Source organism: Clinocottus analis, unplaced genomic scaffold (genome assembly GCF_023055335.1).
Source record: "Clinocottus analis isolate CAN_PGR_092001 unplaced genomic scaffold, fCliAna1.0.p SCAF_16, whole genome shotgun sequence".
In the NCBI taxonomy this organism is placed as follows: domain Eukaryota; kingdom Metazoa; phylum Chordata; class Actinopteri; order Perciformes; family Cottidae; genus Clinocottus; species Clinocottus analis.
The window spans coordinates 11691891-11716615 of NW_027175887.1; the positions used below are offsets into that span (position 1 = coordinate 11691891).

General features: G+C 42.2%; 1 protein-coding gene across 1 annotated transcript in view; it reads left to right on the top strand.

Moving 5' to 3' along the window:
* The window catches only part of pitpnc1a (phosphatidylinositol transfer protein cytoplasmic 1a), a 34911-nt gene that overhangs the window by 4327 nt on the left and 5859 nt on the right, over positions 1-24725 (top strand). Inside the window, exons 2-5 of the mRNA XM_068579358.1 lie at positions 17463-17611; positions 19925-20013; positions 20795-20802; positions 24308-24379. Coding sequence (XP_068435459.1) covers positions 17463-17611; positions 19925-20013; positions 20795-20802; positions 24308-24379 — 318 coding nt within the window. The remainder of the gene's footprint in view (positions 1-17462; positions 17612-19924; positions 20014-20794; positions 20803-24307; positions 24380-24725) is intronic.

The following is a 24725-nucleotide window of genomic DNA, read 5'->3' on the forward strand; positions in this document are numbered from 1 at the left end:
GTCCATTTATCAAGACAAGAGTATAGTTACATCCTGCTGTAGTTTACGTTCTGTTTCCCAATGTGAAGTTTTATTTGTTGCTTTCTCTGTTGGACTTTGTTCAATGTCTGGACTCAAAACCTGCAGTTTACATCCATCTCCTACAGTCAATTCTGTATTGCTTCGTTATGTTCTACCTCAGGTCGTAACTGATAGTGATCAGTCAGTTATGTTACTCATACCCATACCATTTCTTAAATTGCTTCCAGCTGCCAGGCTGCCAGCTCCTAAGACGCCGCTGAATGGTACCGGCTGTGGGGATAATTGAAACCCTGGTGGTATTTTAGAGGTCGCGCTCACAAAAGCCTTATTTGTGATTATAGCTTTGCTATCGAAGCTCATTTTCTGCTCTGCTTCAGCTGAGAACTTCTCTTTCTGAGTCAGACTGTTGCTGCTTTCTGTGTCATACATTATTTTGGGATCCAGCAACATTGGCTTTACATTGGTCAGTGCATTGGATTGCAGTCAGCTTGACTCATTTTTTTGGCAAACGATGGCCAATACAGACAGTTAATGCAATATGTTTCGTATTCAGGCTCCTACGTAATTATTTTAATGTGCTTCATCATTCTGCTGTGTATCAGAGATGATATATCTTTGTATCTGCTTTCATTGTGTCTTTGGTCTGTCTGACTCTTAATGGAAGTCTGTGTCTCTCTCTTTCTTTCTCTTAACACAACCCACACATAATTTACTCCCCAGAGTCCAAGGATTTAATATACTACGGTTATAATATTTAATAAAGTGTTTACTGAAGAGTAAACGCTCCAGCTTTAAAAAGCAATAACTTGGCAAACTATATTTGGCCTGTAAATGGGTAAATATGCAAAAGTGTAATGTTGTCTAGTGACAAACGTATGGGACCTTTTTGACTATTCATTCATTGGACAGGTTTCAGAAATAGTCCCAAAGATATCAGATAAATTATCTAAAGATGTTGATGTGAGTATCCCGTGGTCTAAAAAGCAGAGGATATAGTTCCGATGATTGTGTTTAGAGTTTGGCTGGAGAATTATTATCCTGTCGTTTTTTTTGCATTTTTCTTGATTTTCTCAAAATGTGTACTGTCCACTTCCCCTTAAATTGCGGGCCATGTCACTGCCTTCTCTGCTGTTGGTTATTGTAGAGAGCTGAAGACTAAATTAAGAGCACTTAATTTTCAAGAACAATAGGTTGTGAGAACCATTACACAAAGAAACATTTCAACATTTTGACAAGTTTGGCATGATGGCGCCTCTGATATTGGCTGGATCAGTAGACTTAGTGCATTCATTAATTTATAGCACACAATTCATAAAGGGCAGACAAAAAGACAAAAAAAAGCTGGGAAGAATAATCAATTGGGTCATATGTCAGAAAAATTATCTTTTCTTTTCGTAGTATTTTTTTACCATTTACATATGTAGCTGCTTTATGCTTTATAGAAGAAGACCCAGACTGAGAAAAAGGGGATGATGACAATGACTTTGGACAATGAGGGACAAGATGATACTATATTGAGACATAGATTTGCACGGGCACCAATGATTAACAAGGATATTCAAGTTTTACATCTTTTTGGTCAGAGACTTAACAATAAACAAGAAAAGAAAATAAGACCCAGTCCGGTCACACATTTGATACTATAGGTGAAAAAAAGGGATGATGAAGTAGCAGTAATTTAAAAGAACGCCTCACTGCCGAAACTAAACAGTCAAGTCCTTGAACGGAAAGCGTGAAGCACGTCAAATAACCAATGCGACAGATTGTAAAGCTCCGGGTAGCTCTGCACCAACATGATTACCTTGACCAAATATTTACAAGAGGCAGATATTAACGGAAGAATGAAAAGATATCTGTCGGCTGTGATTGGTTGTTCCTCGTATCATGAGATTTCCAAAATGAATTTATCTAAAAATAGATGCTCCCTTCCGCTCGTCTACATGGACAACAATGGATTTGAGACCCAAAAAAAGGCACCCTGAAGCGCGCAGGCCTCCATGAGTGCACTGCTGAAGCAGCGGTGCCTAAACCAGTCGGGGCCCAATCATAAGACTCACACGTGGATCTTATCAGGGTTTTGAGCCGCGGATCCATTCAGTTTTTTTGGCAGAGACCGCAATTGATGATTGTTGACGATTCATGTCGATACGGACCTTCATCCAATACACATTCTTCCTGAACCGAGCATAAACGCTTCATATGAGCACGGGTGCTGCAAATGTTACTATCTCTATTTCTGCTGCTGATGGTTAAACTGAAATGAATCCGTGGCACATGTGTGTGTGTGTTAGACCGTGAGCATGAATACGTCACACCATTGCTTGTCGTCTGTTGTGTCCTGTTGCTGTTGCCTCTGGCTGTTTGCTTGAAGCTCCACATATTGCAGCACTGAGCTTCAAACAGAAGTCCTGTGGGGTTAGAAGAAGCAGTGACACATTTTTAATGGTCCCTTCCGCAAGCCCGCTTGATACACACACACACACACACACGCACACACACACACACACACACACACACACACACACACACACACACACACACACACACACACACATTCAAAGATGGATCTAATGTGCACATGCATTAGCATTTCACTCATAAACCAGAATATCAAGTCCTACTAGCACTGCACATTACTGCAAACGTATACCAACACATTGATCAACAAAAATGACCATATAAAAAAACCAATATTATAATATGTCCTTCAAAATTAACTACAAAATATGTTGTCAGTTGCCTGATATCAGACAGAATTATTAGCTCGTGACACTCAGAGTGGACGTGGTCATGGATGTTTTGAAGCCTTGAGTTCGGTTGTTTTTCTTTTGCAACCACTGAATGGAAGTTACTGTACTTGGATTTCAGAGGAGTGACGTAGAGACGGCGGCGCACACGGCTCTGATTGCAGCAGCGACCTGTCAATCCCAGGAAGCCAACCCTCAAGCGTACGCCGCTTTATGGTCTGTTTGACTCTAAGTGGACCATTATTTACTAAATGAACTTCAGGCTGTATCAAAGAAGACGTTAAACTAGCGCTTGAGACCGTAAACTCATGTTTACAATGTTTACTGATGTAATACAACAAGTCAGAAGAAGAGTCATTTTCTCATAGACTTCTAGACAATCGGACTTCTTTTTGCAACTGGAGGCGGCGCCCCCTGCTGGTCAGCAGAGACACATTTCACATTAGCTTCACTCTGCAGAACCAGAGGCTGCTGCTGAGTTACACTCAGTTTCCATCCGTCCATTGCCTCCACTTCTATATGCATAAGGAGGGGGTGATTCAATTGTCCCCTTAATCTGATTTAATTTTAAATTGATGAATAATATACTATACTACTATACAAATAAACTTTCCCAGAGATGTGGTACATTTAAAGCTTCTCTGAGGGATTTGGGGTGCTTGGAAGTGAATTTACCTTTTGATTTAACTTTGTTTAGTTGAGTTAAATGTTCTACGTTACAGGAAAACTTCTGCATCCTCATTGTCCACGCAGCGTGCAGGTTGTGGGTGCGCGGTAACGGCAGGTGCGAAAGGAACGCGACCTCCGAGCACCTCGGAGGAAAAAAAGATGGAAGTTGCACGGCCGCCATTTTCCACTCAAACGTGAACTTTACAGGATACGTTTTCCTTCGCTTCAGAGGAATAACGGCACATTTTAAGAGATTTGTTTTATTGTCTCTCTCTCTAACTGAGTGAGATACGAAACCACTGTCATGTCTGCAGACATGTCTCTGGATCGGGAGCCGGTTGTCTTCGCTCAACAGGAAAGACGGGGTGAAATAGTATCTGCTGGTTGCCTGGCAACATCCCGATGAGAACAAGACCCGAAGAAGTTCATTTGCTTCGTCAACATAACCTCTCGCATCGTGCCGCTTTTAATGAAGAATGGATGCATTGATCAATTGTTTTAATTGGATTGAATAGAATTTGGATCAGGGCTGCACCCACCAATTATTATTTCACTGATTTATCAAAGAACTAATGGATTGTTCATTTGAAAGATTATTTGATAAATTCAGATTTATATAACAATTCATTTACCAAAGGTAAATATAAAAAATGTGTGTTACATTTTTCTCAATGAAACATATGCTCTTAAATAACAAGTAAAAACAAAATAATAGGCCCTTTATGCCTGATCAAAAAAATACTGGACCTTAAATTCAAAACTGTTTCTATGACAAATAAATGACTGTAATCGCCGTTTGACATAGCAACCCAATCCGTTTTACTTGAGTGCTTGACTTACATCTTAAAATGTCCGTGACATGGATTGATTTACTTATTGAAACAATATGCAGTTCAGATAACCTCAAGCAAAAGTGTTTCTACATCAGTGTGAGGAAAAGGAAATACATTTACAGATTGTAAAAACAGGCCGTCACGTTGGTTTTCAAACCTTTTTCTTTCTAACTCATGCATGGCCATTAAAGTAAAGATAAAAGATACAACGGCTGAATAACAACCTTAGATGATGGTCTAATGGGACATTACCATAACAGCAAGGTTGCAGACAGGGCGATGAAGAAGCGTTCATTGTTCAGTGAAACCTACGAACAGAAACACGCTCTGCGTATAGATCAAGCTTTGGTCGGGACAAAAAAGTAAACGGTCGAAGCCGTCCTGCTGCTGCTGCCTAGAAAAAGCACTCTGGGATGTTTATTAGTCATTATTTAATATTGATTCTACACAATTCAAACTATAAAATACCAAAAATAAACAAACATACCAGAGATAAATGAATATCACAGTGCAGGAAGAGGCAAAAAGCCAACTGGGCCAATTTGAAGCCTCCAGCTATATAATATATCAAATGTTACAAAATTACAAACATAAAATTAAATATGCATAAGACAGACAACAAAAGAACACACATAAAGAAATAATAATAATGTAATTGTGTGTGCTTTTGTGTGTGCATGTGAAAGTAAGCATGGTTATATACATACATATATACATATACAGTATACATATATACACACACACACACACACACACACACACACACATATATATATATATATATATATATATATATATATATGATTGGTATCAGCTGATTTGCAAGTTCAGGTTTGGTGACTGCACTGGTGTAAAAAATAGATTTATATGATTTATTTTGAGTGCAGGCTGCACTTCCACCCGTTTAATGGGACGCTATCATCATCATCATTCACCTGATCATAACAGGAAGCTCTTAAGAGCCTGTGTCTCCATTTCCCCCTGTACCCCACCTCCTCTGCTCCATTCCTCCTGCACCTCACGAACTGTCAACATTCTGTCTAAACAAGGAGAAACAATGGCTGCCGAGAATAGACGCGCCGCTGACGCACTGTGAATGTGTCAGTGGAGTTATGGGGCAGGTGGTCGGAGAGATGCTGTGTGACAAGGGGACCAGCTGGGCATGCCGCACTTTAACATGATCACACTGTATCAGGACGCATTGTGCGCTCTGATTGGTGATGCATCGTTTATGTGATCGGACTCATCACATGATAATGGGGAGTGACGTTTGCTTTTTTTGATCTGGAAATGACACCGATTCCCCCGAAGCGGCTGCTTCAGAACATCCGTTTTAACAAGTAAGTCTCATTATTCAGCCGTCCATCTGCCAAGTTTTTTTTAAACAGAAATGCTCAGCTTCTGCCGAGATGAACATGAACATGCTTGACAGCCGACGTGAAGAAGCACCTTATTGATAACCGTTAATTGCAAAAGCTCACAGAGGGTCAGGCGATGGGGAAGTGCGCGGGAGCAACAAGTGCCCTTTAACAAAGCAGGGAAATAAATAACACTTCAAGGCCCTTAATCATTCTCCATCTTGTTATTGTCCCGTCCTTCGATGCAGATAAATCCATATTCCAGCGCGTTTGTTTCACAGACGTGAAGCTGTCACAGGGGGGAAAATAATTTCCTGAGTTCTTTGTTTTCTCTGAATTACAGTTTTATAAACATGAGACACGGACGTTTATTACCCCAATCCATACAAGTAGCACACATGAACGTGTCCGAGTGACACCTGATTCCATGAGAGGGGTTGCTCTCGAGGGAGAAGTTCACTCCAACTCCTCTGCCACTCATCTCCCATCGCCAAGACAATTAAAGCAGAAATGTAAAGCTGCCATTGACCTTCTCCCAAGTGGCTCTATGGAGACAGAGAGAAGGCCACGCCATGTCAAAGGGCTGCTTCACAATCAAACGGCCCTGTTTTGTCTCACACACACACACACACACACACACACACACACACACACACACACACACACACCCATGCAAACGCATGTCCACGTATGCAGAGACTATGCGCATACTATAGGTTGCTATAGGAACAAAAGCAGCTTACACACCATGATTAGAAATCATGGTGTGTGTCTGTGTGTGTGTGCATATGCGCGTGTGTGAGAGAGTACGTTTGCACAAAAGCTGTGTCAAATATACACACAAACACACAAGGATAACAGCTCCATCGAGATGGCCGCCTGAGCTAGTTTTTTCCTTCCAAATGCAAATTGAGATTTTCCTTGATTTATTTCACGAGGGCAAGCACACAAACAAAGTGTGAGAGTGGTTTCAGGTATGTTAACAAGGTCTTTTACATGACAGATATGTTTTTAAACCACCCACTCAAACTCATATGATTATTCCATTCTCCAACAGTTTGTGTCAAGATATTTATTTCTGGTACTTCTTCCCACTGGGTTTTCTCTGAGTCAACGTTCCTGGGTCGCTATAGTTAGTGCCATGGGCGCAGGTGGCCAGCAGCATGGATCCTTTTCTCTCTCTCTCTCTCTCTCTCTCTCTCTCTCTCTCTCTCTCTCTCTCTCTCTCTCTCTCTCTCTGGCGTCTGTTGCTGTTGTTAGCACACGCAAGTGATCTGGAGTTATTATTCTCTATTCTCCAAACTGCTATGTATTTGCGGTGATGCGACCCCGTACGTACCTCCCAACCGTTCTCGTGAATACGATATCTTAAGAAATCTTTTACAAATTTGGCACAAGAGTCCATCTGGACTCGACTCTGAACTGATTTGATTTTGGTGTTCAATGGCACCGTGACCTCGCGTCCGTCCTATTTCGGTGAACATGACACCTCGGGAACACCTTGCGTAATTTTGTTTTAAAATTTTGGCAGAAACGTTTACCTGGACTTCATGTTGAGCTGTTAAGTGTTTGGTGGTGAAAGGTCACCGTGACCTCGCAAAACACGTTTTTTTGTTACAACTTAAGAATGTATATGCTAGTTATAACAACTTTACAGCGTCGTCTAAAAGGGTAAAATGGTAGAGTGGTGACATTTTGGACAGACGAGAATGTAAACTGTAACATAACTGAATGATGGAGGCGTACAACACGATAATTCTAGTTTTTGTTATTTTGTCTCTTCGCATCTTAACGTTCATGTATCACTCTAAACAAATAAAGACATCGTGATCTTATGTCCAAAATCTGCCTGTGCTTATAAAGTGGAGTAAAGTGTGTTCTGCTATGGTAAAATATCATCAGCTGACTGCCTGTTAATATTGTGTGTGTGTTTGAGAGGGTGCCGCAAAACCTCTTTGGAGCTGTTGTGACATCAGCCTAACTAATTGACGTCTACATCAATGCCTCTCATGTTTCTCTCATTCACGTTACAGTTTCTATATTTAAACAGACGTCTTCGTAGCGACTAATGTAAATGGATGGCGCAGCTAATAAACACTGATGAGTTTATTAAAAGGTATTAAAGGCTGTTATCAGAACACCCACATGGTCCCTTTAATCTGTTCAACAGCTGCCGTCACTACGAGCTACCGCGGGCACATCCTACTGAGAGAAAGGCCCACTGCACCTGTCACTGCTGGTGTGATGTCATGCCAACGTATTAGGGGTTTTAACAAGCTCCTCTTCTTGCAGTTTCTTCCCTTGCTAGATCAATAGTGAAGGTGCTCAGCGTCCCCGAGTCACAGCCGGCTCCACCAAAGCAGATGAAATAGGAGGTCATAGAAAGTGTTGTATGTGAAACCAAACAAAGACCGCACTTTTGGTCCTTTCCTCTCGTATTCTCTCACCCTTGCTCTACTTTTCCTGCTCCCTTTTTTATTTTCTCTTTCTGTCTTGATGGGGCTGTAAGAAACACACTGTGCTCTCTCTATGCATAATAAATGAGGTGGTTTTCCCCAAGCAACTTGAAATTCAAGTAGAACCAAAACAGTGAATGGGACAGAGAGGACAAAAGCCTGATGTTACTTGAAGGGAGAGTTGTTCATCAACCAGCTGAGCGATGGGAATAAAATCACCTGCTTCTTGCTCAAGGCTCAGGAGGTATTGAGAAAAAGAATAATGCGGGTCGAGTAAATTGCTTTTAAGTTGCGGTCCGCTGCACATCACACGGCTCCAGAATGAGTGGAAACAGCGTTTGGGTGCGTGGCATAATATGCATGTTCTGTTTGTGACACAAATGATATTAATTAAAAATCTGCGCTGCTGCTAATGTATGTCACACCTCGGCATCCACCGTGGGCTCAGCTTATTGTTTGTTCTCCACGGGGGGTTTGATTGATCTCTCCCTGCTTCTGCTTTTCACTGACTGTGAATTACATTTGGCAAGGAGTGAGATGAAGCACAGCCTGGGTGGGAAGGTAAAATCTATATTTATATTGGATCCTGAATAAAATGTCTCTATTTGATTCATGAGTTGATTCACGTGAACCTCACAATAGGTTTAAAATGTGTTAATGTGTGCACCAGGAGTAGAGGTGTGTCCCAACTAACACTCAAATCAGATTGGTTAGGTCACCAATTGCTCGTGGAGTTATTGTCAAATCATGTTTGTTTGTTTTGCTCATTAATCCCGCTGTTTCAGCTCAAGAAAATAGCCAACATTTGAAAAAAAAGATTGGCCTGTCTGTCTCTCAATGTTTCATAATAATGGACAACACTGTTTGTTGTCTGTTTTCAGGGTGTGTGTGTATGTGTGGCTTTTCCAAAGTACTGAAACGGAGCCAAGGACATCAATGAACAGACTTGTATGAGGAAATTAATTTAATCCACCATCACCATTTAACCAGGGACCCAAAATAAATTGACCAACATTCATTAACGTGAATTTGTAACTCACTATTCTTTCTTACTGGTTCACATTGTGTCGCCTTCGGGTGTTCAGAGTTTTCTGAGCTATGGACATCTTACTCTTTTCTCCCATCACATGAATATTGATCCTTCTCACCAGTAACACTCTCTGCACTCTCCGGATTTTAGTATATTATGTGAACGAGCATCACAGGGTGTCAGCACCCAAACATCAAGCACCAGATGCCAAAAAAGACACTTGTTCTCCGGCTGTTTTTTAATTGAACGTGTACGTTTATGAATCACAAGTCTGGAGGCAGGCTCCTTGCTCTTTGAGACTGTACTCAGGCACAGCGGTGCTTTGAGCTAAATGCTATTACCAGTATGCTGAAATGCTCATAATCAATGCCGATGTTATGCTGAGGTGTAATCTTTAATGTCTTGACTCAAGTGTAATATTTCAGATCAACCACTTTTGTCTTGCATCAACCCGTTCTTACAAGCTACATGGTCATATACTGCTTTCACTGCCAGCCCCGTCGAGGTCTAATGTGATTCTGAATATGGCTCTGAAATATCGCAGGGCTTGAAGAAAGCAGTTCTGGTAAAAGGCGTGAAACGCTTTCATCCACTAGTATCAGAAGATTGGCTGATATAATGATGCTCTCCATCCTGCCTCACGGAGACAAGAGGCAAAGACAGCGGGGGAAGAGGGAAAAGCAAAGTGAGTATGCAAAATGAAGGAGAAAGTGACATGCATCATATAAAAGGGAAGAGGATCAGGGGTAGTGGGCAGGGCAGGAGAGAAACACAGCTGCTGTCAATCAAGTCCTGTTATGTAGTAGCTCAACAGTCTTCTCAGTTTCTTGGACATCTTGGTTCTGAAGCACTGCTCTCTTCTTCCTTGTCACCATCTTTCCCTCTCTTTGCAAATCTCCCTCAATCCGATCCTCTGCCCAGCCCTTTTCTCTCCTGGTTCATGGATGCATGCAAGCGCATCGCTTCAGGAGGCCACCGGGTGTGCCGCCAGGCGGGGAGTAAAGATGATGCACAGCGGTGTGATCCGTAGTGAGTGATCTTGGCGTTATGTAATGTTGGGTTCAGTGACCTCAGACACTGCAGAGATGCAGGATGAGCAAGAGACTGAAAAGGGGTAAGAGAGGGATGAACGACAGGAGAGGGCTCTCTCCCACCTGCAGCGATCAGTATTAATAATGTATGCTTCTCCACATGCCTTTGACATGGTTTATGTAATGCAGTCTTTTGCTCCTGTCAAGTGGCTTTAAGAAGACCTCTCTGTGCGGATCAGGGCGGGTCCCATTGACACTTCAAGCTATTCAATATAGCAGTTGGACTAAAATGCAAGTCAATTTCACCCCTTGATACAAAATAAATGGCATCCAGCTTTATTGTAGGGAGGTGTAGGCAGAGGAAATCTCAAACACTGATTCCATGAAACCAATATACTGTATTTGCAAAAATCTGATATTGTTGCTGTGCATCAACCATGTGGTAGTTATAAAGAATGTTACGTTAAGAAATGCTTGTAGATCATTTAATGGGTGTTTTTTTTTTTTTTTACAACAGAGGATTATATTTTTTACGCCCTTCCTTTAATTGGTCTGCTCCATCCATGATATACATGACGACCTCGGCAGTCAAACATTACAAAACGACACTGAACTCTACTCAAAATGCAAAAGGTTGACTCTGGTATCTGAGCTTCCTGACTCTGAAATAGGAACTTGTGGCACGATGTCACTCACACACACACACACACACACACACACACACACACACACTTTCCGCCTTTGGCATCCTCCTATACTGCCTGTGTGACCCATAATGCTGTGTGGATTTATCAAACCTTTACAGGGAGTCAACGCTCACCTTCACATTCTGCTGAATCAGCGTGAATGGAGCAAATACAGTCCATCATATGCACTCGCTCTCAACAGCATGCCCTCGTTTCTGCTGAGACAGCAGTGTGTGTGTGTGTGTGTGTGTGTGTGTGTGTGTGTGTGTGTGTGTGTCTGTGTGTGTGTGTGTGTGTTGTACTTAAGTCCTTGTGGAGAAAAAAGTTACAGAAGATTATAAGACGGCAGAGCAAAGTAATCTCATCTAAATTAAAGTTAGATTAGGTTTTATTAGGAATAGATTAGTCGTCTGCGTTAGCACAGCCACACAAGCATTGTGTGTGCCTCTCTCTCTCTCTCTCTCTCTCTCTCTCTGTCTCTCTCTCTTTCTCTCTCTCTCTCTCTCTCTCTCTCTCTGTCTCTCTCTCTTTCTCTCTCTCTCCCCCTCTCTAACTGACTGATTGCCTTGATTAAGTTCAGCTGGTGATAATAGCAGTGTGTTATGTGTGAGTGTGTTAAGCATTAGCAGCGCCACAGGAGTACTTAGACGATGCTGAAACATAAGTTCTGCACCTTAACAAGCTCAGCGGGCTTTCCTTTGTGTCTCCTGTTTTTAAATTGAGTATATTAATGGTGAACCAGATCATTAAAAGATCTAAGAGTCCAGGCTAAGAGTGGTTGTATGAGTGTTCGTCGACGATGGGGAAGCAACCTTCCTGTCCTGACTGGTGGTTGTGTTCCCCCTGTAGCGGTCCTTGTCACAGCACAGCTGGATCCGAATTTCTAATTTATATTACTATTGTTTCCAGAGAGCTTTGTACATAATTGCATTGAATACAATGTTTGGTGCTGACACGCTGTCTGTACCAATGTTTTCCGAGAACACAGATTTACTCACTTATCTTTTTCACTCGTTTTCTTCCTCGGGCTCTCCTCTCTCTCTCTTTCTCTCACACTTAATCTTCCGTCTATCACATGGACGAGAGCAGCATTGTCACAGTAATGTCCGCCACAACATTAACCACACGAGACTTTCTTAACTCTGTGGATCCTCGTCACACATTTCTTCATGGCAGAGGACTCCCACTCCTCTGACGCAGCTCAGCCCTGCGGCGCGATGTCATTGATGGCGCAGTGTTTAAGCTGGTGCACCCCGGTGCCGGCCCCCGGCGGTGCTTTTAATGGCGTTCTGTGATCTGTGAGCACGACAGTTAGCGGTTCCCTGTGTACAATGATGCCGGTTGGTTTCATCAAGTCTGTAAAATAAAGAAGAACGTGCAGTTTTATCTCTCACGCTGCTTGAAGACACAATGCAGTGTGTGACTATTTAGTAGCATGTGTGTTGTGTGCCTCATCTGCTGGAAGGTTTTGAGCTGAATACAACCAGTATGAGTTGAGATTATGGTGATTACAGTTAGATTACACCCGAGGTTCTTTCCAAGTATTGAATGTATTTGTGTTTTATGTTTTGAAATATGGGTGTTCGCTTATGGTTTGATGAATTAGGATTAACTTTGCCAACTTAAACAAATATGTTTGTGAACATTTTCGAAAATGTTCCTTTGGCCACTGCGTGTGTGCATCTGCTGTGAGAAGAGGGGTGTTTATGTCTGTGCACCCTCACATGTCAGAATACTTCTACCACCATGTGTGCACATGAGAAAATACAACATGAATGGATTTCACCAATATGTATCTGTGAAAGAACAGAGGGAATGAAACATAATAAATAAAACTGAAAAAGATACCACAGGGCTTGGTGATATGGCCTGAACTGAATGAAATATCTTTCACAGCACACCGGATGTAAAAAAAAAAGACAAAGGAAAATTCACTTTTACTAGACGTTATTTATTTATTTTTAATAAATAAAAGATGCCTCCTGAAAATTAGAAAGGTCTCCTCCTTGCTTCTCAGCTCCGTCTGCCAGCTGTAACCCAACTGGAAGCATTTATTCATGCTTCAAGTCTATTTTACCCACAATATGAGTGTAAACGTGAGGTTAATGCTGAGAAGAAAGACACTGAACATTGTCTCTGGCTGCAGAGCGCTGGTGATGCACAATCTGCGGTTATCTCTGGGCGCGGAGTAGAAGGTCGAGATGCACTGAGCTGTGTTATCACTTACTTGCCGGTGGTTGGTTAAGAGTAACGAGTGAGGAGTCAGCACGTAGTCAATGGCAGTGGAAAACATGCAACACAAGGGGTTTTCAAAGTGTGTGAGGCAACGCAACCACGAGAGGTCCATGAGCCTGCAGCCATAAATGGACAAGCAAAATAATGTGCAGTTTAGAGATGGATTACTATATTTTTAACTTCTTATTTAATTGTTTTTTTTCTGTGCGTTAGAAAGCAAATATCCACGAAAGATGACTATAGCAAAGGAAAAGGATTACATTTAGAACTTTTCTGATTTATGATCGAAAACAGTGATACAAGCCGAATAGTGAGCTTTCATGAACCTACACACGACCCTAAAATGGACATACAACTGCAGAAGCCATTGATCTGAACAGGAACACAGTCACTTATCCAAGAATACAGAGTGCTGAAAGCAGTAATTACTCTGTCTTTGGTTGACTTTTAATTACATGTATGCATTGTCTTATGCGTGTGTGTGTGTGTGTGTGTGTGTGTGTGTGTGTGTGTGTGTGTGTGTGTGTGTGTGTGTGTGTGTGTGTGTGTGTTATCTTACACTCACACTAACACACTCCTTGGCTGCAGCACAATGACAGCTCCCAACCACCTGCTGTTGTGTTAGAACAGAGAGGCGGTAAGCGACGCAGCTTCATCACAAAATTGGTTCATTACTTTCATCTTTAAATAGTATTTTATATTTTATAAATGCATATTAAGCCATGGCAACTATTTAGTGTACTGTAGGTTTTTGTTATTGTTTAGTTTTTTTGCATTCGCTGGGTAAATTTGGACCATTTATGACACATACTCTCGCTTTCCAAAGAACAGGACGTGTTTCATTGATTCCTGTGTTGGGGACTATTTAAATGTAACCAGGACATTGCTGCCTTTACTTTGAACTGATATTCTCATGTGATATTGTAATATTTATCTGCCTATTAACGTAAAAGTTTGACTTTTTGTACATTTGCTTATTGGCTCGATGGAGAGTAAAGGTGAAATTATGCTTCTTCAAGAGTCGGGGTGCAACTAACAATTATTTTCATTGTCGATTAATCTGTTCATTATCTTTGCAAAATCCCAAGTTGACATACTTAAGTCTATTTTGACCGCAACTCAAAGACATTCAGTTTACTGTCGGAGGCGTAAAGAAACAAGAAAGTATTTACAATTAAAGAGAATTTTGACTTTTTTGTTCTACAAAATTACTTAAATCTCTGAAATGCTTATTGAAATAGTTGCAGATTAATTTAATAGTTGGCATCAATAATCAATGCAGCTCTGGTCCTAATGGAGGCAAAAATGACACTTCAGTATTTAACGACGATTAAGTCTGGGACTATTTCTGGGCAGTAATGCTGAATTGTAATGTTTGCTCTCCAGATTAAACGCATGAAATGTAACAAACCCGTTTCCATTCTTTGTGCTGAGCTAAGTTAACGACTGCTGTGTTATGTTTGACAGATATGAAAACAGAGGAGTTTCACAAATGGATTGTATTTCACAACATTTCACAAATGGATTGAGTTTCACAAAAGGAAGTAGAGAGACCAACATCAAGGATGATATGTTTTCTCCCTCTCAAAATAAAAATAAAGTTTTCAGCTCTCAACCTCCAGTAATAACTGTCACCAGAGTTAATGGTGCTGAGGACTGAGTGCTGAAAGGGACTGAACGATGTGGCTTTCACAGATACCATCATGAGGTTTGGTGGCAGAGAGTGAAAAGAGGTGTTCACAAAAGGAAAGGTTGAATTTAGGTGAAGACATAGCGGTTGGGTGAGGATACAAAAAGAAGTAAGGAAGAGGGAAATATAGAAAACTGACTGTGTCGATAAATCAAATGACATGTAGAAGAAAAACTACACCCGAGCCTCCAATGAAACATCTTTTCTCCTTGCTGTCAGCTCTTGATCCAACCCAATGGCTATACTTTCTTCAGGGAGGAACAGAAAGAGAAAAAAAGATATAATTCACGGCCACTTCAACCTGAAGCAAAGGGACACTTATCCCTCACAGTCATTAGAGCAAGATTTCCAAAGACAACAATGAAGGCCGCCTCTCATTCATCAGCAGCCGCCATCAGTTAGACCGCACAGAGGGCCCGAATACAATGGCAGGTAGGAGCGACATCATAACAGCTGGCGTGTTTACACAATATGTCTCATCCCTGAATGAGCCACGGGAAACATGAAAGATGGTGCTTAATGTTAATATGCGGTTGCTGGCCATCAGTGTGATCAGAGTGTCATTCAGAGGTCCACTCGAGTGGGGATTCTGCCTCGCTGCTTTTCATCTCGCAGGCAGATTTATGTGTGCCGTTCAACCACCTCTCATCTTTGTTTTGCCCAAATTGGAATCTCTGGGAATGTAATTATTGATATTGTGTGACAACCTCATCCTTCTTCTTCTTTTAGCTCTCTCAGTGCTGCACTTCCTCCCCCTCCGTCATAACGACAGTGTAGGTTAAATACAGATGAAATATGCAACAAATGATACTGTGATGCTGTGGTTAATTTCAATAGTGTCCACTCATTACGGCGATCGCACGCCTTTGAATAACTAACTCGCTTTAGCAACTTCAGATGGGTCTAATTTGTGATTAATTAGTTCCTTATGAGTGTCATGTATGTCCTTTGTCTATCCCTGGTGTTTAGTTTCACCTTGTGACAGCTATTCCTGTCTGTCGATGCTGTTTCCACCATGTGTATTTTGCATGTGTAAGATTTATAGGCCCTTGTCCATCTCCTCATATATATATATATATATATATATATATATATATATATATATATATATATATATATATATATATATATATATATATATATATATATGTATATATATATATATATGTGTATATATATATATATATATATATATATATATATATATATATATATATATATATATATATATATATATATATATTATAACAATGCTCCAAAATATTTACCAGCTAGTCACTCTAGTTGTGCGTCTGCTGTTTGGCCTGGCCAGGTTGATTTTTAGGGTGTATTTTTGTTAGAACGAGCTGCCTCTGAAAATGACTTCAGTGAGACTTTGACAGACTTTGAAAGCCAAAACTGATGCTGAAACACTTCATAGACTGGGAAGTCCGCCGAGTCAGCTAAAATTAACTTATATGTGTGTTCAAACCCCTTTTACATACATGTAATCATTCAACCCATTAGTAATAGTAATATTGATGAGAGCAGCTTTAAGTCGTCGAGATAAAGCCTCTTTTCTTCCTTATTGTTGTTTCGCATGCACTGCCGCCGTGCGTTGGATGTGTGTCATGTGCTCGTGTGTGCCTAAGGACACAGGATCCTCCCGCCTGGCCTGTGACTGTGTCATCGCAGCGGAAAAATTATGCCAGACTCCAACAGCTGTTCAGTCGACGTACGGCCATTGACATTCCAGCTGGGAATACTTTGCCTCAGCTTTTTCTCTCATGGTCGGCAGCTGGAAGAATTTGGCATTGTGGTTAAAAAAAGTTACACCCAGAGCTTGTGTACTGGTACACATTGGCTTTGCTGTTTTCCACTCCGCTCTCACATTTCTCTTCTCTCCATTCCTTGCTTTTTGTGGATGGATATGGAGTCACAAGTCAGCCAGGCAATCCTTGTCCTTTTTTCCATTAGCTTAACACAGCTATCATTGGTCGGCCCTGTTTGTGTGTGTGGCGCTTGAGTCCTACATGACCCTTTGGCATTCCAGCAGAGGGGCATAAGTCACCATCAAGGCCGTATCGATTTCCCCCGGCCCGGAAATAGGCCTACAAGCAGTCGGAAACCTCCCTCCTGGAGCACTCTCGCTCTAATGCTTGTCGTTTTCCAAATGTACGGAAAATACTTGCAGTGTGGGCGACCAAAAGGGACATTGTCTTTGGGCCAAATGGGTCATTCGGTGACGAGAGAATGGTGTGGGTGTTGACTAATGTGCCACAAGGGGCCTGTGGTATAGGGTCACCTCGCTGGCTGCTGCTGGTGTTACTATTGTTGTACTGCTCGGTCCTGACCCGACATGAGGCCCGTGTCACGATGCTGCAGACAGCTCATAATACCCGAGCTTTCCTTCGCTCTGGCGACTGTCCCCAGGTGTCAGGACCACTCAGTGAGAGCAGTAATCCCGGTATTTTCCCTTCTGTGTTTATTTTTACGGCTGCTATAAAATCATACCGTTAAGTCTGTTGTTGGACTTCAAACGAAGAGCATGTTGTTTCCATTCACATTTCCCTCATCAGAGTTGAACTGCAGACAGTTTGTTGCTATGACAATGTTAGGATGTCAGCGTGGCCTCCTCCTCCTGCCTTAATTGTCTCACAAGATTTAATAAAGCAATCGATCTAATGTCACGCTTCTCTGTTTCTTTGTCTCCTGTCTGTCTCCCAGTACCAGATTGGCCAGCTGTATATGATCAGTAAGCACAGTCATGAACAGAGTGAACGTGGGGAGGGGGTGGAGGTGGTCCAGAACGAGCCGTACGAGGACCCCGAGCACGGATCGGGCCAGTTCACCGAGAAACGAATCTACCTCAACAAGTGAGTGCCTTCCTCTTGCCATGCGGCGTATGTCCAATGTTCATTTTAAAATGTGGAAACAGGTGTGTATGAATGTGGTTTAATACGACACTGATCCCAAAAAGAGAAAAACCTGTCTTTGATTGCCCAGCTCCAGAGAAGTTAAATATATAAATACAGTTTTCCTCTCACACAGTAATGAGCCTCAGTATTCTTTCACAGGTCAGCGTTTGCTGATATCAGGAGAGACCTCGATGTTAAATATAGCCATTGCTTAGTTATCTTATGATTGTCAACATTTGTCATATTCAAATAAATAGCTGAGTATGAATTGTCCCCGATAGGAGATGATTATCTCGTAAAATGCTAATGTTGGATATCATAAGGCTTTGCGAGCTGCACTGAGCATTGCTGTTGGTTTTCAGGAATAAGAGCACATTGTAGTTCATTCTCTCTTTTCATCTCCCTCCGAGCCTATCTTCCTGTGCTTTGTTCAACTTGATAAGCGTGGAATTGATTATTTCATTTTCTGTTATGTAGATTGCAATTTAATTCTCCGTGTGCAGTCTGAAGTGTGTTCTCCTCATTCTCATTAGTGCATTTGCTGTGAATGTGACCCCTCATCACACACCTGCATCAATTTAGCTGAACCGCATTGCAGCAGCAAAAAATATAGTATGTACATTTGCAACTGAATTTAAAGGACAGTTGGACTTTTTATTGAGTACACTGATGAGACAAATCCAGGTGAATGTTGTCAAGTACTCCATTGACGGCTGTAGAGCATTATTGTAATCGACCTCAATAATAATGGGCCCTTCAGTGCTCTTACCCCAATTCACTCCTCCATAGTTCTATAATGCTCAAACTGAAAAAGAAGACATGACTGATAAGATGAAGTCCACAGACAACTGGGTCACTCATTCTCAAAAGTAAGACAATGAGACAGAGACGAACAGAGAGGCAGAGAGGGGAAGGTTTCGTGGTCGGGAGTGACAAGTAAGTGGGCCTTTGGGATCTGTGAAGTGTCATTGACAAACTCAGAGGACGGGAAGATTTAGTGGTGTGTGTGTGTGTGTGTGTGTGTGTGTGTGTGTGTGTGTGTGTGTGTGTGTGTGTGTGTGTGTGTGTGTGTGTGTGTGTGTGTGCGTGTGTGTGTGTGGGCAGAGGGAGATAAGGTCAGTGTAAGTGGTGGATAATTTGAGCAGTCACTGTCGGACGTCTCGCCTGCCTCTCCACCCACAGACCACCTGTTACCATGTTATAACTGCAGTCTGTGTGTGTGTGTGTGTGTGTGTGTGTGTGTGTGTGTGTGTGTGTGTGTGTGTGTGTGTGTGTGTGTGTGTGTGTGTGTGTGTGTGTGTGTGTGTGTGTGTGTGTGCGTGTGTGTGTGTGTGTGTGTGTGTGAAGGCAGCATGTGACCGGTCTGCTGTGTCTGCACACTCCCCAGTCTGTTTGACAGTCCATTGGAGAGAGACCAGAGGGAACCGTCCGTCTCGTCCCAGCGGTCCGTAGACTCGGTATAATTTCCACATTCAATTACAGCCGCGAGACACAGGATAAAAAAGGACGCGGGTGATAATGTGGGAGCAAAAATAATCAAGGGCTGGTGTAAAAGATAATTATCCTGAAAGCGGAACTTGGTAGAGCTTAATGTTGGCATTGTGTCTTATTATGTTGCTGTTTGCCTCGCTTGATTGGCTGAAATCCATTCAGCATGCATTATAAACCAACTGTAATCTGGAATGCAGCGATTTGTCTGATGGGATTCAACAATGAAACATGTTGTTCATTGTTCAATTGTTCAAGTTATTACTGTCTCATAAAATTCATTAAATTGTGTTTTTCTTTTTCTTCAAATTTTCTCTTTGGCAATCTCGCTCCAGCTCAGCGAGGTTTAGCCCCTGTTGTTTCTCTTCCCCAGTAATCGTTTGCACTTTGATTGGACGCCCAATAAATGGCCAGCTACTTAGCTGCAACTATCCGCATTTAGAATCAATTTGTGCTGAGTAATAGCTGGTTCTATGTGCTTTCCGCCCTGCATGCCCCTCTCCGTATCCATCACGGTTCAGTCTCCGGTGAAACGCCACTGCAGGGTGGAGCGTGTAATCAGTGTCATTTTGTAACTTCCCCAGGGGCCATCATGGCTTCTTTGTAAGGCCTCCATGGCTCTGAACAGTTGGATGCTTGTCATTGCTTTTTCTGGGTGATAGGAATGGAGTGGAGCAATCTAAAGAGAGGGCTACGTTTACTGTACAGCATGCAGCTTGTTTGTATCATCAGTCCTCTAACTTTTACCTTTACAAATCCATCCGTTCTCTTTCTGTGTTTCAGCAAGCTGCCCAGCTGGGCCAGAGCAGTGGTCCCTAAAATATTCTATGTCACAGAGAAGGCTTGGAACTATTACCCCTACACTATCACAGGTAAAGATTTAACTACACCTCCTTGTGCTACGGTTATCAGGTTCACCTTAATAAGCATGTGTGTACATGCTAATTTGTCCCACCATTATTACCTCAATAACACTATATTATGTAACAAATATTAGCATTGGTTGTATTTTAAAATAAAGAGCTCTCTCTCTCTCTGTAATAGCATGGCTTTCCAAAGATTTTTACTCAAGCAATGTACACACATACATTCCCATTTTCTGCAGCCCTCTACAATCATGGCTCTGTGGGTTGTAGAAGCAATCTTCTATAATATTCACACCCCACAATAAGCAGAGGGCGGGCAGGGATGGGAGACGATGGGAGAGGTCATGAAAGATGGTAGAAGTGATGGAGGGAGGAAAGGTAGGTGTAACTGAGAGATAAATGGTCAAATGGAAAGCTAAACATGAACACAGGCTTAAGAAAGAACACTGACAGGTAAACACACTGTCAGCATGCGGATATCACATGCCTTGTGACGATGTTGAACTTTCAGTGACTGGAAACACGGCAGCATGCAAACCCACATGGTGGCAGCTCTCTTGTATGTACTGTATGTCCGTAATGCTTTTTTTTATGAGACTGTCATAAGCGCTCTCGCTAAGACTGAAATGCTATTGCTGAAGCTTAATGGTCCATTTTAAACTAAATTGTTTTTTCTTATCTCTCTCATACTGTTTCATTCTTCTGTTCTCTTCTACCTGTCTGCACCCATCACACACCTCCCATTTCTGCCCATTACGCTGACGGCCCCTGCTGGGAATACGGTCAGAGTACACGGTGAGTACTTCCAATGCGTCTGCATCCACGCACATTACACACATGCAATCACACGTACAAAAAAATGCTTTGATCCAAAAGCTGCCATGTTGATCTCTGTGGCGTAGACGTTGAAGGGCAGAATGCTGCTCGGACTGGATGCCAAATGTGAAAAAAAACAGTCTTCAGCGGGAATCCGCGGTTCTTTAAATTGTGACATAGAAATGTCTTGCAACACCATCTGTCACATTGTGCACGTCTGTTGTGTCAACAGGGTTTATGCTGTCGTCTATTGGGATACGATGTCTTGCAATATGCTCCAATATTACGTTACCAGATTCCCTTCGTTTAATAATTGCAACATAGAGGGAGAAAGATAAACATGTTCGTGACATTTCTTACCTTCGTGTATTAGCTTAGATTCATTAGATTGCCCAAAGCAAATTTCTTCTAATCCAAACACTAACAACATCTCATCTACGATTTTATAACGTTCCATGCAGTGACATTTAGCTTCAACCATCCCATCTGTCAATCACATGTAATCTTACATGTGCGATCTGGAAACTCAATTAAATTAAAAAGTAATTCCTTTTTTTCTTCTTACTTTGCATTGTTCTCCTTCAGACTTAATGATTCGTTTGTGTTGTAAATAATCCAATTAAAAGTGGTACCCAAGAGACGTTATTCACCAGCATCAACCCTTCATTGATTCAGAGTCATGGTGGCAGCGTGCTAAACAACAGGAAGTTCTTCTCCTTCTGCTCTATCTTGGGAATCCCAAGGTGTTACCAGGCCAAGTGGTGTATGTAATACCTCCTTTGTGTTGTGGATCTGCTTCGGATCAACTCCCACTTGGATTGGCCGAGAATAACTCAGGATGAATCCTGATCATCTTGTAATTACAGCTGCTAGTATCTGAAATCAATGTGTTTTATTTCCTCCTAAACTTAGGACCACAATGAAGGTTGAAATGTAAAACAAAGATGTAGGAACTTCCCCTGTAGCCCGAGATCGTTCTTTACTAATTGTATGGTACAACCCCTGCATCCCTGCTGCACCAATCAAATATCAACTAATTAAGCTTATTTTCCTTTAAAAACACCAAGAACCCTCAAAGCGCTCAGTGATACGACGGTTTAATTTCCCGTCACTGAGAAAACAAACCCCAACGACTTGCTCGGGTACACTAAAGGAACATTTACCCGCCAAACATCAATGAGTCACAAATAAAATCAGCGGCAGGCCGATCATTTCCCCGGCGACTGTGCAGGTACATGGAACATCCGGGCGTTGCAGGAGGTCGTGAAGGTTGTGAAGTGGGTGTTGCCGAAAAATGATCAGGATCGACGTTTTCCTGAAAGAAAGCTGAAAGCCGCTCACAGTGTTCTCAAATTAGTAATCATCATGATTTTTGACAAGAGCCGCTGAAACAAAACTGATGTCCAGATGTACTGCGTATTTATAGTCTGTGTCGATGGTGCTCGGGGAGTCACGCTGCATCGTGGGACTGATTATGCTCGGGAATGGTTGGTCACGATTAGCCAGAAGGGGGTTGATGATGCAAAAGATGAGGATAATTATTGGGAGGGACAACAGCAATAACTTAAACCACCAGAAGGTTGACGCTCAGTGAGATTTCATCATAACTATTTGATGGATCGCACATGGGATTTGGTACAGATATTCCTGTCCCTCTCGGGGTGAATATTCATAGTATAATGATAATGCTAATTTGACATAATCTCACATAATAATCTGATTTGTCAATTAGCCCCACATTTAAATTAGTCTAATCCTCAGGGCCGCATGTCTGAGAACAAATTCCTATGAGCATCAGCTGTACTTTGTGTGTGTACTTTGTTTAATCGTAGTCAGCTAGCTGTCTTCTCTGTGTGTGCGCTGAAAAGTACAAATCTGTTGTTCATACACAGCTCCTCCAGATGGTTGGTTACACAAAACCACCTCAGGACCCGTCAGTCCTCTCTTTTAATGAAGAACTGGGGCTTTTTGCAGCATTTACGCTAACCTCTTAAGGAGCCGCCATTGTTCAAAACAAAGTGTCACCTCTGGATTTTCATGTGACATGTCATCCCGCGCTCCTCAAGTGATCTCTTGACATCGGCAGTATTCAGCTGTCCTTTCAAGATAGCGACCCTCAGCCCGTCAATGACAAACAAATAACTATTACAGCTAATCAGCAACCGTGAACGTTCGTGCTTGTGCAAAGTTCAGGGGAAAGGCCATGGGTGTACAAAGCGGAGCCGCAGGCATGGTACATTGGGAGGGTTTTGAATTCAATCATCAACAATCTTTCTTCTTTCCATCTCTACCTCGTGGCTCCGTCGTGTCTGAATACAACCCCTCAGAGCTGCTCATGAGGCTGTCGACTCTTTTATTCTGTGTGCGAAATAGGAAAGAGAAAAGCTAAAGTAAAGCTGAAGAATGACAGCAGATTATGAAGGAATTTAAAAGGTACACATGCTCACAGCACATCGTGCCACATCGAACCACTGCATGAGCACGACACACCGCATGGAGTGTGCGGCTGCACGAGTTCATGAAAACGCTGCATACCGTGTCGTGAGATTAATACTCAATAGTATTGGAGACCAACCGGGGAAGATAGCAACACACTTGTGCCCTCGGTAGAAAGCCAGTGGTAATAAAAACATTGATGCTTCCACATTTGAAGATATTCTTCACTAATGAACACCTTTTATGATTCTTGAAGCGTGGAATGCAAAGGGGAGAAGTCAAAATCTAATGTTCGGCTTTTGACAAACTCCACCAGGATCATGTGGGTTTACACACCAAAGCTGTAAAGGGCAGACAGTCGGCGTGATGACATTTTGTCGTCTCATTAAGCTCCTTTCATGCATTTAACCAAAAACCCATAGACTTTGAGACAAAGCAACCGGAAATGCAAACATGCTAACTTCTTTGCAGGTTTTAGGGCTGATTCCTGCTCCTATAGCTCATTCTTCTCTCATCCTTCCGGCTGTCTTTGTCTTGCTGTGGCACACATAAACACGCTTTCACTAACACACACACACACACACATATACACAAACACCAGCTTATACATCAGCAGGTTATGTAAGCAGTATTCTTTGGTTGTTTAATAATAGGAAGTGTTAAGTTTTAATCTAATCAAACTGCTGTGTTCAAGAGCTGATGAATGGCAGTCAATACCAAAGGCAATAAAGTGTGTGTGCGTGTGTGTGTGCGTGCGTGTGTGTGTGTGTGTGTGCGTGTGTGTGTGTGTGCGTGTGTGTGCGTGTGTGTGTGTGTGTGTGTGTGTGTGTTGTGCTCCTGGAGAAAGGGAGAGGTGCCGTAAATCTACACAGTAAAAGAGTAATCACTCATGCTCATCTGGTTTGGGCGATACAACACACACACTCAGAGACACACAATTAGTCTCCCGTCTCCTCCTCTGCGATGCGATCTGGTCCAAACCTAAACTATGTAATTATCATCTGTTCGTATCAATTTCTCACTCCCTTGTCTTCTCTTTCCTCTCCAGTGCTCCTTCCTGCCCAAGTTTTCCATCCACATAGAGACCAAATACGAAGACAACAAAGGGAGCAATGACAGTGTGAGTAAAGCGCAGAGTGTCGTGCGGTCGGGAGCTTATTGTGTAGATCTGACAACGCAAAAGGGATCTCAGCGACAACAGAATCTCCTGTCTTGTACCTTTGCCAGTCCCCTGTTTTTATTTATTTACTTGATTGCCTCTTTTTCTTCTTCTTCTTCCCATATGTTCACCGATCTTGCGTCCACACTGAGCTGGTGAATTCTCCTCGTCGGAGGGTGACGGCATCATTGTGCCATCATTTCATTTCGCTGATGATTTAGTTATATCAAGTGAAGGATGCAAAGAGGTTTAGCACTCGGGCTACTATATGCTCAGTCCTGTGGATAGTTTGTACTCGGTGTGATCA